Here is a 14,885-nt window from a genome sequence, read left to right on the forward strand (position 1 = left end):
GTGGGAGGGCAGCCAAAATTGTAAACGTAAATATTCCGCTTGATTTCTTTCCATCTTTTTTAGGATTCAGTTGGCAGCCGACACAGCTCGATAAAGGACTGCTGGCGCTTTCAATTTGATGCAATTGACATTTGAAAAATTGGCGAAGAATAGTATGGAACAGTGCAGCGACTACTACTACAACCCCTGAAGCTTATTGATTTGCCAGCCATGTAAATGACAGACACTAGGACACGGCACAGACGCAGCGCATAAGGACAGTGCACTGGTGATGCTACAACGCGAGCAGAGTTGGAGAAAGGTTGGCGAACGTCGAAACAATTCCTCAAACTTCCGCGCCGGATTGGAGTCGGCACTCGATAACTTTTGGAAAAAACAGGTAAATACCATTCCTATACGACTCAATATTTGAAGAATCCCCAACCGAAACTTTTGGCCAAATGAAACGTCTTATTGTAAGAAGAAGAAGGGAAATTCGTCGAACGTCTCATACGTAGGAGAATAAAGTTTTGGACAGGCCAGGGCCCATTTTCAGCATTTCATTTCATCGAAATTTCGTCTTCCGGAAGGATTCCTGACATCTGTATTCCTTATTTATATTCGCCGTCGTGCTAGGCTACTGGATATAACCGAGAAAATCTGAGAATTCGACTTAATTAGGGAAGAACAGCCGATGCCAACCGATGTGTGTGTGAGGGAATGCCAATATCTAGACGAGCTAGAATCCTGCTGATATTTTCCCAAAAAAAATGCAATCAATTGGTAGAGTCTCCAGGAGTATCCCACATTTTGCATTAGAAATCCCTTTTCCGTCTAACGTGATTGAAACGTCTTCCATAGCAAATTCCATGCCGTGACTCTGCTTCCGTGCGTTCGCTTCCGTCTTCATCAATCCTTCCCTTACATACTATAATGCCTTTCCTATTTACTCAGCCTGGCCTGCTCTGTAGCTCTCTGTCGGACCCTAGCCCCCAGATGGAATCGGATTCTCTGGCAATCTTCTAATGAGATCGTTGTGCGCCTAAGTTTAATACGTAATCCACACGGCTGGTGCACACAGACACGGGCGTTATTGTTTCCGAACGACAGACGGAAATCAAAGCTGGTGTGGATTATTTACCCAATGTATTTTAGCATCCAGCTTCCGTCCCTTCTATATTTTCCTTGCGGATCTTAAGACCGTCCTAATTGATTGAAATGGGCAGCCCTGGGCTCCTGATTTACCTAATAAGCGTATCAGGCAACGGGGGAAAATCTATTTCAAGAATAATCAGCTCTACTTTTCTCATTCTCAGAAAAATAGGAATAACTTCCAGGAGAAATGGCCATTGAAGACTTTGACGACATTCTTCCCCACATTGGCAGTTTCGGTCCGTTCCAGAAGAGGATCCTCCTGCTGTCTCTACCAGTCAACTATTTCCTGGCCGTCGTCTACATGGCTCAGATTTACCAGACGCTGGTGAGACTCTTGTAATATCTATCACGCTATTTGATCCAGCTTGTAGATCCTTCACAGGATCTTTATTATTTATCTGCTAGCGATGAGAACTTGCAACTGATTACGTAATCCCAGTGGTAACGTCTAGAGTTAGTTTTGATTTTGGTCCTTTTTTATTTTGAAACTTTTCCGCCAATTTCTTGCCCATCTCCAACACCTTAACATTTTTCCCCCTTTTTTGTCTAACGCAACTTTTCAACTCCGCTCGTCGTGACTTATTTTCTTGTTTCTGAATAGTTTGGCCCCCCATGTCGATAACTTTTTTGTTCTTTCTTTTCTTTATTTGCGCTGCTGTCTGCTGGTCGATGGTGAATTCTGGCACGTGGGGGCTGTTATATTCCGCGTCATTAGACGCCGGAGCACTGGTGTTCCGTACCTGAACTGAGCCACCTGGAGCCGTCGGAGCGTCGCAATTTGTCCATTCCGCTGGAGACGCGTGACGGTGAGCTGGTCTACAGCAGATGTCGCATGTTTGATGTCAACTTCACTCAAGTAGGCCATGACAAAATCAACTAACGATCCTTCCCCCCTTTTTTATCTCATCCGCAAAGTTTTTTTTTTTCTTCCGGATAGTAGCAAATATCAATTGTTAGACATTTTTTCAGCCGCTTATTATTTACTCTATTCATGGGAGGAGCATAACTTACGATCACGCATTATATGTAGAGCGCCCAATTTCACTTGCACATATGCAGGATCCATCCGTTGTGTTTTGTTGCTTTTGTTTGCGCGTCAAGTTATTCATTGGCGTTGTGTTTCCCCCATGTTTCCTGGAAAGGCAACCGGCATTGAATGTTAATAGTAGTGCGGCTGCATATCCTTTTGTAGCTCGACTCTACTACATGCGCCATCTTTTTGATGTCGATATTTTATTTGATGCTGTGGCAGATTTTATAATATTTCATTCGTTGCGATTTTGTATAGGAGGGAGCGACGGTGGACGTGACAGAAGGACGCAATTTATCCTGGCCAACCAAGCCGTGCTCGGCCGTCGACGGATGGGATTACGACTTGAGTGGCGGAATGTACCACACCATCGTCTCCGAGGTGAACTTTCCAATTAAATTTGTTTTTCTTTGAGCAAAATTCATTAAACCCAGCACTCGCAAATGTTTTCAAAGGAAAACCTAAAATACTGAAGGAATAACGAAACTCTTAGATTTGATTCGATATCTTGGACTGTCTGGATTCAATGCAATTGGGTACAATCTTTCATTAGGCCAGAGTACCGTAATATTAAAACGTAACTGACCATTTCCTAATCAGCATCAATGTCCGTCGTCCGCTCTATTAATCAAAAATTCCCTTTTCATTCTGTCCTTCAATCTCTTCAAAGAGTTTTCAGTTTCAATGGACCCGTTTCCTTTTGTGTCTGGTTTTTTCTCCTTTTACAAATTGAAAACTGAACGCAGCAGCCCATTGATTGATTTAGTCCAGCCGATGGATGGGAAAGGAGAGGATTCCAGTAACGTAAAATTTTAATTTCAATTTGTTTTATTTTCTTTTTTCGGCAGAGTAATTGGGTTTGCGAAGACGATTGGCGAGCCAATTTCGCCCAGGCCATGTTCTTCGCCGGCGCCATCGTCGGCAGTCTCCTCTTTGGTCTATTGGCCGACTGGTACGGCCGGCTGCCCGTCCTGGTGCTGAGCAACGTGCTGGCCTGCGTAGCGGGCGTGGCCACCGGATTTTGCCGAGGGTTCGTCGATTTCGTCGTCTGCCGCTTCCTCGTCGGAATGGCCTACGATCTCCATTACATGTAAGTCGTCGTGACCGATATTGATGGCGTAAGCTCCGCATTACGACTTTAATGTTGACATTCTCTCTCTCTCTCTCGGCAGGATGATGTACATAATCCGTAAGTAACTCACTCCCGCCGGCATCGTTAAATCGGATGATGGACTGCCGGCCAGCGTCCGCCCCTTGCGAAAAAACTGGGAAATATTGGCCAAGTAAATTTTGAGCTAATAGAATAGTTGGACCCTGAGACTTGGGTCTTATACATACGGCATAGGCGTATGGATGTGAAATTCGAGTTACGTAAATTATTGACAAGGTGCGGCGGTGCGTGGAGAGATGGAAACGATCCATCCCGTAAATAAATGAAGAAGCGAACTGGCGAATAAGCGGATCAAAAGATGAAAAGCCCGGGCTTTTTGAAAAAGTAAAAAACTAGAAAGGGAGATTTCAAAAGACGGGCAGTAAAATCAAGGCGGTCCTCTTACTAGTGTGATGTATGGCATTTCTAGTTGCGCAACTCGACCAAATTCAACAATACCGGAGCGTATTATAAGCGGGGAAACTTTTGGAAGGTATTTTCATTTTAGGACTTTGTGCTTTGTTTAGGAATGGGCTAGCAATTAAACGCGTCGCCATAATTGGTTTGTTATTGTTTCTCCCGTTTAGAGCGTCCCCTATTTTGAATGGACTTGTTCCCAGCCGACACGATTATTTTCGTAAATTTGAATAGTTTGCGAAAAATGATTCAGTTGTGTCTATAAACCGTCGCCGCTTTTGTTAATTGTATTTTTAAGAGCCTGGTATTTTATTCGGAAAAGCATTTGCGTTGCGTAGATCCTCTGACGTAATGTTTGGCTTAGACAGTTCTATTCCGGCGCGCGTATAAAACCAGAGCTGCTTAATTGCGCTTCTCGCATTCATTTGCATATATAGACTCGAGGGTATGAACACTGCCAACTACTGACACAAAGACCCGACCAGTCCACTATTGCATATCATTAGCTTGTTTGCAATAGTGCCGGAATAATTCTCGCAGTCCATTCGTTGGATCGACCTAGATTTTGGCGCGGAAATGTTTCAAGTTTGAAATGTCCAAGTTGATACTGTTTGGTAGGTAGTCCAAAGGAGTTGCAGAGAGATCTGTGTAACGGCGTATTATATTCAATCTCCTTATATCATTATGATATTCTATTTGACCATTCGATTCCCCGTATCAAGTTTTTAACCCCCCCCCCCCCCCCCCCCCCCCCAGGGTTCCACTATGGAGTATGCTGCTGCTGCCCGGCGAAGGACGGATAAGGAAGTCGGAAACAATCTCGGAAACTTTGAATAAGCTTCTCTCTAGCTGAGCCCTTTGGGGTTGCACATATAGTGTCGCCCAGCTTCTTCTTCCCACTCATCCGATCCGACCCGGACTCGAGAGTCTGCATGTTTTCTATCGATCCGGTTGAAACTCTTCTCCTCCGTCTCAAGACTCTTATTTATTTTCCTTTTGTGAAGCGCACCTATCTACGAGTGCGGGATATGTGCGTCGAGTCGCTGGTCCGAAACACAATTGATCTAGTTAGATGCAGCGAGGTGTATTTCTTGTTTTCCTCATGCGCCTGACTTTTTTTTCGTCTTCCAGCTCAAAGGATCCTGACTTGTTGAAAAGAGAAGAAGAAAAGTTGACGACAAAGGTTTTTTTTTGCATCTCTGAAGTGTCAAGCAGTGCGGAATATAGTTGATATTTTTGACTTGGCTTCCTTAGATCACAATTCACCGAGTTTTTTTTATCCTAACAAGAAAAGACGGAAGTTTCGGGTTCATCCAGTGAAAATTCCGGCTAGCGTTATTCATTCGCTAATGCCATCATTAAAATAGAAATGAGAGATAGGGAGATGGCATTTTTTGAACTAGTTGAAATGTCATCGTAAATTTGGTCTTGTTCGGGGGAAGGGAGGCAGTTAATTCGTTAATTGGGTAACCTTGTGGGAATTTGTTTTAACCTGAATATAGGAGAGAGATAAATTTGTTCTGATCTCTAGAGAATCTCTGGCAAAAATCAATCCTTCTTTTTCTTTTTCGGTTAGAAAAGAAAAAGAAGGATCGATTTTTCCACCATATCTTTCGTAAAGGCACTATAAAGTCCGAGTGGGGTTCCAGCTCTCGTACTGGAATATCTTTTAACTCTTCCTCCTTTCTCTTTATACAAGGGGCAAGATCTCTTATTGAGATTATTTCTTAGAGCGTTTGCTGTTTGATGCAATTGTCTTCATTGTCGTTTTCCTCGAGGGCTCCCGGAGCCGCCCGGAGCAGCAGCCCATTAGATGTTGAAGAGCCAACTTTTAGTTTTGTTTAAATCGGATAGCATATGGCGGTTGGCTTCCATTTGCTCTTTTGTTCTTTTGACTGTGCACAGTCCTCTTGACTCGCGTATTCCGGATCAAGTTGGCTGTAGATAACGCCCGGCAGCTTTTATTATTACGATGCGCATTCGAGTATGAAAGAAGAAAAGATTTTTAATACCCTTTTTCCGTTTTATTTCCAGTGATGGAGTACGTCAGCCCGGAGAAGAGGACGATAGTGGGCAACATTCCGTTGGCCGTCTTCTTGACGCTGGGCGCCGGAAGCCTTCCGTGGATCGCTTACGCCCTGGCGGATTGGCGTCTTTTCTCCATCATTACATCGGCGCCGATTGCTGTTATCGTCGTGGCTTGGTGGCTGGTGCCCGAATCCGCACGATGGCTCGTCCTCAAGGGGAAAACTGATAAGACGATGGAAACACTCCGCAAATGCGCCCGCATCAACAACAAGACGGTCGATCCATCCGTTTACGAGGAATTTCAAGTATTTATCACCATCTATTACCATCTGCTTACTTATTCATTCCGGCGGAAGGCAGGCATTGTTTATTCCTCCCCTTTTTCTGTGGGGGCTATTACAGGCGGCTACCAAGAGGACTTACCAGCTGGAAAAGGACAATCCCACCAATTGGATGGATCTCTTCCGCTCGTCGAAAATGCGCCAACGCTTTCTCATCATCACGCTAACTTGGTTAGCCCTTTTTCACGTTTCTTTATTCATTTAATTTGACTGGGATCAACGTCACATTGACCGCACCCTTCTATTCCCGTCTGATACTTTTATATGTTGACACTTTCACCGTATGATTAACTTTCTTGACATTTTTGTGGGGCTTTTCTTTTTATTAAAAACGATCCTGCGTATTAAAAAAACACACAAAAGCCGAGGCTATTCGGCTGATGCAATTGAGTTGAAAGCCTGTCGGAAATGAAAAGGAAGATTAATTTTTGATCATGCGCTGGATAATGAAATTCTAATTTTGTTTGCACGCTCTATACCATTTATGCACCGTAGTAAAAACTTAATTGAAATTCATTTCATTTTCTCCTCTGACAGGATGGTGATTACGGTTGTTTACGACGGCTACGTCCGCTCTTTGGCCATTTTACCTTACAGCGTTTTCATCACCAACAGTGTGGCCGGAGCCCTGGAATTGCCGGCTGATCTGGTGCCGGTCGTCACGCTCGATCGACTGGGCAGAAGATGGACACTTATGATGGCCCTTGGCTTGGCTGGATTGGCCGGCATAGCCACCGGACTCGTTCCCCAGAGTATGCAGCATCTACTCTCGAGTCTTCTTATTGCTGTTTGCCCGTTCATAAAACTGGGACCTGCAAACTGTCACGTCCACGTCTGACATTTCTTTTCTCTTGTTGTGTTATTTAGGTTCGGCCATGTTGATGACCCTGCTGGCCATGGCCAGCCGCTTCTTTATCACCATCGCCATGAACACGGGCCTCCAGTACACGGTCGAGCTCATTCCGACCCAGTTGCGCGGGCAAGGCACTGGCGTCGTCCACATCACTGGGCATGGCGCCACATTCTTCGCTCCCTTCATTCTCTATCTGGTACATTAAACATTGACTGGAGGACCACGCCCTTGTATGATAATAACAATCCGCTATACACTGTCGCTCGGTTTCGCCCAGACTCGGCCCTGTCTTATAACTGTGCACATTGAATTGCCAAATGCTTCGGAGTTGGCACAGTTCAGCCGGCCCGCTCTTTTTAACTATTTACGACGTTCGCCATAGTGACGTTGACGTCGAATCGAGTCTCGATTTATAGAAAAACATTGGGGTTCCTTGATGCGCTGGCCGTGAGCGGGGGGAAATTATCGATCGGCACACATCCTGGCCGTCTTAGATAGTGCTACAAGGAATGATGCCTTCGGTTATTGTCACTGTTTGAACCTCCGGCTCTTGTATGTTGTTGACTCTTTTTTACGAACGACTGACGAGTGTTTGGGTTAAATAATAATTTTATCTTTCCCCTTTTGATATCTCTCTGGTCGTATAATGTTATATAGAGCACCTACTACAAGACCCTGCCCTATATCGTCCTGGGAGCTCTGTCTGTTTTTGGCGGACTCGTCTGCCTCCTTCTACCCGAAACGGCCAACCAGAATCTGCCCGAGTCGGTGGCCGACGCTGAACATTTCGGAGCCGATCAATCCTTCTTCCAAATGCCCTGTCTCTCCAAGTGAGTCTGCGTTTGCCAAAACTAGAGTTCATCCAATGACGAATATGTTACATGTTTCAATTACGACCATGTCCATTTGTCTGGCTGTCTATTTGGTCTGGATGACACGCCCAAGTCTGATGCGACAATCAAGTGGATATTTGTTGATGTTTGATTAAGAACGAAGTTTCTTTGTATTTGCCCGTAGGCGGAGGGAGCGTCAACAAAGATTGAACGACGTCGAGGACGTAGCTGTTGTCAAAAGAAGTTTGCCGTCGTTTGGTTCTGCTGCTGTGGGCGGTAGGATCGCCAGCCCCACTCGTCAATACGTCAAGGACCTGTCAGATCCAATGTTTACGGGAATCGGGAGCGCCAAACTCGACCGACAACAACAACAGCAAACTGTTCCCCGTAGACAGGAGGAGCATCAACCGGCTGATGGATGGCAGAATGAAGCTTTCGCTACCGACGATATTTCTTGGGAAAAGCTTCAAACCACTCGATTGTGACTCCTCCTGTGATTCTTCTTCCAGATCCTGAAAGGAATCGTCTGGGATTTTTCTTCTTCTTCTTTCCTTTTTCCCTTTTTTCTTATTTAGAAAACGAAAAAAATTTAACGTCCACCATTTTCATCTCGACATCCATTTGTACTGCCAGTCCTTGCGGGATTGACGACCTCCGTGTTGATCCCGCCGCTGCATTTCCCCCCCAAAAAGTTGGACAGGCGCATATAGAACCGACAAGGTTAAAATGGTTGCTGCAACGAGATTGTCCAAGTATAAAACGAATAATGATAGCACGAAATTGCTCACACCGTAACTGGCACGTAGTACATTCCCCAGTCACGTCTACTCACGCACAATAGGGACGATCCCTACACACACAGCACACACACCCTGGGTCTTCTTCTTTCCTTTTTATTTTCGAATGCCTATCCGAAAAGAATTCCGCCGCCTGTCGCCAAATTTAAAAAAGTACAAAAGCGGAGCCATTATTCAAATTTGATTTGGAATAATGCCGAGCGTGCGTGAGACTTTCTCTTTGGGATTGTTAGGGGGGTCCTGCATAAAACGACCTTATAAGACACTGAACCCGCCGAGTGAAATGCAACTGTGATAACGGCCCCATATGAAATGTGCACATACGTATACGCACACTAACGCGCTCGAATAATTCGTTCAACTTGCGCGCCGTGTTGTATCGCTAGCAGCGCTCAGTCGATTTCAAATGCAATATTCACGCAGGGTTGACAAATTCTTGTTTTCGGCTCTCTTTTTTTTCCCTTTTACTTGCTCATCTTTTTGTGTAATCATCTTCCTTTCTTGACTATCTGATCGGTGACATAAGTGCAATAATCTTTTAAGACGCTCCCAGTCTTGTCTCAATTGTTAATGCAGTTACCTGCGATTGTGTGAAATCGTGTGGAACGAGACGAAATACGAGAGTTTGACAAATAAAATAAATAATGTGAATCTTTTTTGTTGGGAAATATTTAAAAGACGTGGGTTATCGATTGGCATTGCGGGGATTTCACGGGCGGAAAGGCTTTCGCGCTGGATACGTCAGAATCAGGTGAGATTGCGTGGGAAGGAATTAAGGGAATTCACTATAAAAATACAGATTTCTCCGTTTCTTAGTGAGATACTGAGATTTGAATTAATGAGCTATGCTGATCAATGTCAGCTGTATATAGAAAGTCAATTTGCTAGGAAATTGCGAACCCCCCAACAGTGTATTACTGGTATCGATGAATCAGCTTCTACCAACTTGCATTAGGACTATAATTAATTTATAATTGTGATTTGATTTGTCTTTTCTTTATCAATGTAGTTACTCATCGTTGACGATGTGCGAAAAACAGTTGCCCATGAAGCCTTCAGGATTCATTTATAATTTCATGGGTCTTTCTTCTCAGTCATTTTGAGATAACTACAGGACCTAATTTCAAATAAATAAAAAGATGAATCTTGTAAGAAACCATTCGGATCCCATATTATAACGTCGTTAATAGCAGCAAAATTACTCGTACGATTAGTGGTTTAGTAAAATTCAAATTTCGATTTCTAAATTACTCGCAATTTTCAACAAGTGCCCAAGTTCACAACTGGAAATCGATCACTTGTCAATGCAACGGGAATAATCAACCTTATTTTGCCAACATTTCCGTTTTTCTCAGCAAACTTCAAATGGCCTCTAGCCTCCCCTCCTTTATACAGACGAGGCGGGGAATTTTTTCTACGCCAATCAGCTGCTTGGTTACATCGTCGGGTTTCGTTCGTTGCTTACTTCGGACTTCTCGAATATTCCGCATTTCAGTGAAATTAGTGTATTTCAAACGAGAAACTGCGAATTTTTAATTTGAACCAAGAAAAGCAACTTAGTTTATACTGAAATACCTTGGTTGCTTAATAAGGGGAGCATATTATTTCTGACTTAACGTAAGCAAAGAATGGACATTTCACCACCGCGAATAACATTTACTGTAACTATATTCGGATTAATTTTTCATTTGAATAGTAGTTTCGATGATAAAGACTTCACTACTGTCGAAAATTAACTTTTGGATCAATGCATCAAACGAGCCTGAAGTTGATTACAAATTGGCAGAGTTCATTTCTCACTCATCATCAACCATTACCAATAACGAATTTAAGTCTCACTTGATAATTGCGTTAACATCGTGAATCACTGTGGTGACAGCTTGACTGACGAAACCCTGATGTGGAGTAGTCAATTCAGTTATATGTCAAAAGTATTAATTGTGATCGACAGTCGTTTCAGTTAGCTATAGTGTTCACCATTCGTCGCAAGATTATTTTAGTTAATAAAATATGGGTCATGATATCCCCGTGAAATATCATCGCTTGAATATCTGCTGCAGTGTAAACTATACAGCTAATATTCCTGTGGCAAAGGCTATTCCCTTTCGTTGGTGAGTTCTGAGTTGAAAACTTGAAACGCCGTTGATGTTCGTTTTGCTCGCTAGAAGAAGTGTATAATTGCACTCACTTTGTAGTTATTAGTTTCATTTTAACGAAAGAGTCAGTATCAGACTATCAGTCGTAGTTGCCTTACTGCCAAGTTGACGTTCAGATTACCAGTGTTTTTTCAACGTGTTGACTTCGTTGACTTGTTTTCACAAAAAGCTTTCACGTGCATTCGAGTGGATCTAATGTGTTGGAAAAGTTAACGTGTCTCTAAATGAACCGTTGGAGCCTGGAGAGTGCAAATTGGACCCACGAATATTTTCCATTCCGACGGAAACTTGAATTACGACATTTTCCCGTTCGGGTGAAATTTTTTCATCATTATTGACTCGCATTCAAATTCCTATTAATATAGGAATAATATAGAGCTATAATATAGAGCAATTGTAATTTACACAATTAGACTGGAATGTGAGTATATTTAGGGCGGTTGCATTACTTTGCTTCGAAGTAACTTTAAGGGAAGTGTCGTAGTCATACAGCAGCACTATGGAGAATTGTCTCTATTAATTTATTGAATTTTAATTTTTCATTCTCCCCTCGGCATCTCTAATTGAACTGTTGGGATTATTCCATACAGGTAATGAAGGGTACATCACGGTGGATTTATATGAGTTGCGAGGGTTTCAAATCTCTTGAAGTGGCTTCAGCCAAAAATTAAATAGATATGTTAACAAAGATGATGTAGTTTGTCAACCTGAAAGAATAAATGCTTGCAAACTAAACGCATTTATGTGTGAAGACACGTCAACATAATATGAGCAAACTCTTGAGAGCTATCAACAATGTTCACTTGACTCAGGATCAAAACATGTAACGCAAACAGCGTTTACTTTATTATTTATTGGATGCTAGTTACCTGTGACGTTTGTAAGGTTTTTTTCGGAGGATCCAATTTATGCAACAGCAACGGTATATTATCTGTATATATATCGGTGGTAAAAATAGGCGACAGTTCTCATCACGTTCCTTGCCAATAAATCTTTGACACGGAATTTTTTTACTATTATAAAAATTAAAGATAGATGGTTTGTAATCAATCAACATTTAATTCGTTATTCGCCAATCGTTACGAAGGCAGAGAATAACTGGTAATCTTTCTGGGCATTATTTTGACACACATTGGCCGCATCCGGCTTTTTCGTGAATTAATTCTTAGTTCACGCCACCATATCTAAATACACGCAATGAGTCACGATGCACAACACGTCACGTTTAGGAAGCTGTGACTTGAAGGGGAAAGTTGTTTACTAGCTGTCAAATTTTAATCAATTGACTTAAGGTCCAATTTATCATTTCGAATGAAGAAGAATTGGAATAGATACGAGGGTTGATTTCTTTTTCAAATGATAATGCTTGCGTATCGTTTCCCATTGCGCCCATGTGGAGGTAAATTGATTATAGTTTACAGGTAACTCTACGATTGTAATCTGCTGGCCGTTCGACCGGAATTTTAATTTATCCCCGATTCGTGTATAAGATTACACACCACAACTAAAACAACTTAAAGAAGTTGGTAATTGTCATGTCGTTATTCGGAGGAAACTGGAAACCCCTTTTGCTATAGAAAGTTAGAAATGCAGTTCATCAATAAAACAAAATACAAAACAAAAAATTCGGGAATGGCGTGCATTACGGGAATAAAGTGAGTTTAAGTATACGTAAACGCAGAATTTTATTTTGGTCCATAATTCGTTAAGACCAACGAATTAAAAGTTGTGAGTAGACAAAGGTCTTATCGGCTACACAAGCATAAGTGAATAAAATGTGACGACTGTTCATTCACGTTATTTTCATGAAAGCAATTTTTATCCTACTGCGCCGAAAGGGAAACTTGGGCTGTAAATGATAAACCGACGATTGAGGTCGAGAGTCATCAATTTCAGACTGTTTCCACTTCACGCATGCAAATTCCGTTTCTTGAGCCTTGATCAGCAACTTCCGTATTGCGAATTGTATTTAATTATAAGTTTAATTTGCAATTGATTTAAATTCTATTCATTAATCTATTACGTATTATTACCATCTCTGTCTGCGCAATGCCGACAATAGATATATGGAACTTAAAAATTTATTGGGTATGGAATGCCAGGGCATTGTGGAGTTAACATAGTCCCAATGTTTCAGTTCTTCTTGTTCTACACAATTGCATGTGCTGGTGTCAGACATCAAAAAACTTTGTGGGAAATGAATTAACGTTTTTCAAACCAACCCCTGATAACTTGATATGGTCAGAGCACAGTCATGCTAATATTTAAACTGAATGGAAAAGGTAATCAGAATTGCATTGTGGAAGATATATCGATCCATTTTACTCTTAGAAATTAATAAAGATTGCAAATATAAGCTAATGCCATTACGCACCGTTAACAAATGAAACATGTTCATTAATAAAATAGACAATAATCTGACAATAATGAAAGTTAATATTTTTCCAAATCACTTCAACATCTGGCCAAACATTTAGCCGAAGTGTCCATCACAGGCTACGCACGTCAGCGCTCTGTCTGGCGAAGATTGTTTTATTTGCAATATTTTTCGTGTTTGGAAGGATTAATAAGGAATTCCGCTTTCAATAGTTGTAATCGAAACATGAGATGTAATTTAAACGAAGTGTCAATTTTTAATGCTGAACCATTAAGTACACAACATCAAAATATATGCATTTAACGTAGGATGTAACACTACGATGTTACTGATGTCCTGCAAATTGTCTTTTCCCTTTTAAACTTTTTAATTTCGAAATAAATTTAGAATGTTTTACTCAGACGGAAAAACAACAACCGTAATGATGTTGATTATGGCTACCAGTTTCTGTGGCGTTTGCATTCCACAACACAATAGTAGCTATAGCGTGTTGATGTCTGCCGAGGTCAATGAGTAATCCCCAATAACAGATGAGGATCTTGTCCAGAATTTAAATATCAAAAATTGATAAAAACCTCTTGTAATAATTCTATGGTTTGAAATCGTACAACTTAATCCTGGTTGCGGAGTGAACGTAAAAACGCATAATTTAGGAAATTAATTGTATTGCATGGCGAAGTTCATTTTGAAATATTTTAATCATAAAGTAAAAAGTCGTCTCAACTGAATATATTTGTGATTTAACATGACAAATACGTTACTTCTAGTTGGTACAAGTTTTGTTAAAGTAAACGAAATGTCTTGACTGCCGACGACTGAAGTGGTCGGGAATCAAACAATATTGCACTGTTTTCAGTTCCCACTTTCACGCGTGAAAATTTTAATTAACGAAATTTTATTAGCAACTTTCATCTTCTGCAAAACGTTAAACCAATAGTGTAACATGCCCAATTGCACATACTCTCCAGACAACACATGTAGATTTTATCCTAATAACACCAATCCAGTTTGAGACACATCTACAGTATGTATAGGCGTCTGTTTTCGTTTTTAAATGATTGTGTGTGATGACGATCAGTGTTCCGAGGTCTACCGTGGAATTTCAAGCGGCTTTACTGTATTTAAAATGGTCAGCAACGATCCTGAAACATGGGGTCGGGAAGAAAATCCAGTTATTCCTTCCTGACCCTGCCATCTAATAAACAAACAGTCTTGCCAATATTATAAGTGTACGGCATCATTGGTAATCAGTGTTGCAGTTTAAAAAGAAGCCATTCTGTATTGGTTTTAATTTTCTAATAAAATTATAGATACAAGGTTACATGTTCACGCACCGTCAATAAAATAATGATGTTTATTAATAAGTTGAACAAAATTGCTTGAAATTGAATGCTTATAATTTGAATTGTTACATTCAGTTTTTTTTTTCGTTTATCTAACACCGTTTGGGTAACGCAGATTTAAAATAAAATAAATTTGAAAAAGTATTTTAGCTATTATAGATGTGAGAAATTTTTGCTTGCAATTTATGAACAATTCCAAACGAAGATTGTTGTGCTGATTCGTGTACGTTTAACGGGAATAATTAAGAACGCAATCACATTTGATAATGTTTAAACCGGAATGGATTGCTCACGCTCATTATTAGCGTTTCCTTATATGTGTGCTTTATTTTAATTTTTATTTTAAGTTAGTAGACGTACCAAATTGGTTCAAAAAGAAATTAGTATGGAGCTAATTAAGAATTTCACATGTCTACTGCTTCCAAT

At 41.1% G+C, this 14,885-nt stretch overlaps 1 protein-coding gene across 1 annotated transcript; it reads left to right on the forward strand.

Annotated features, from left to right (window-relative positions):
- The first annotated feature begins 290 nt into the window (after window positions 1–290).
- Window positions 291–9,234, forward strand: LOC124314850 (solute carrier family 22 member 5-like). The gene is made up of 12 exons (XM_046780257.1): window positions 291–379; window positions 1,296–1,459; window positions 1,850–1,990; window positions 2,423–2,545; window positions 3,013–3,254; window positions 3,337–3,353; window positions 5,766–6,064; window positions 6,162–6,271; window positions 6,638–6,852; window positions 6,968–7,149; window positions 7,611–7,783; window positions 7,971–9,234. The coding sequence occupies exons 2-12, from the start codon at window positions 1,322–1,324 to the stop codon at window positions 8,269–8,271; spliced, it is 1,941 nt and encodes a 646-aa protein (XP_046636213.1). The 5' UTR covers window positions 291–379; window positions 1,296–1,321; the 3' UTR covers window positions 8,272–9,234.
- Window positions 9,235–14,885: the final 5,651 nt, after the last annotated feature.

Source organism: Daphnia pulicaria, chromosome 1, assembly GCF_021234035.1.
Source record: "Daphnia pulicaria isolate SC F1-1A chromosome 1, SC_F0-13Bv2, whole genome shotgun sequence".
NCBI classification, from domain to species: Eukaryota; Metazoa; Arthropoda; class Branchiopoda; order Diplostraca; family Daphniidae; genus Daphnia; species Daphnia pulicaria.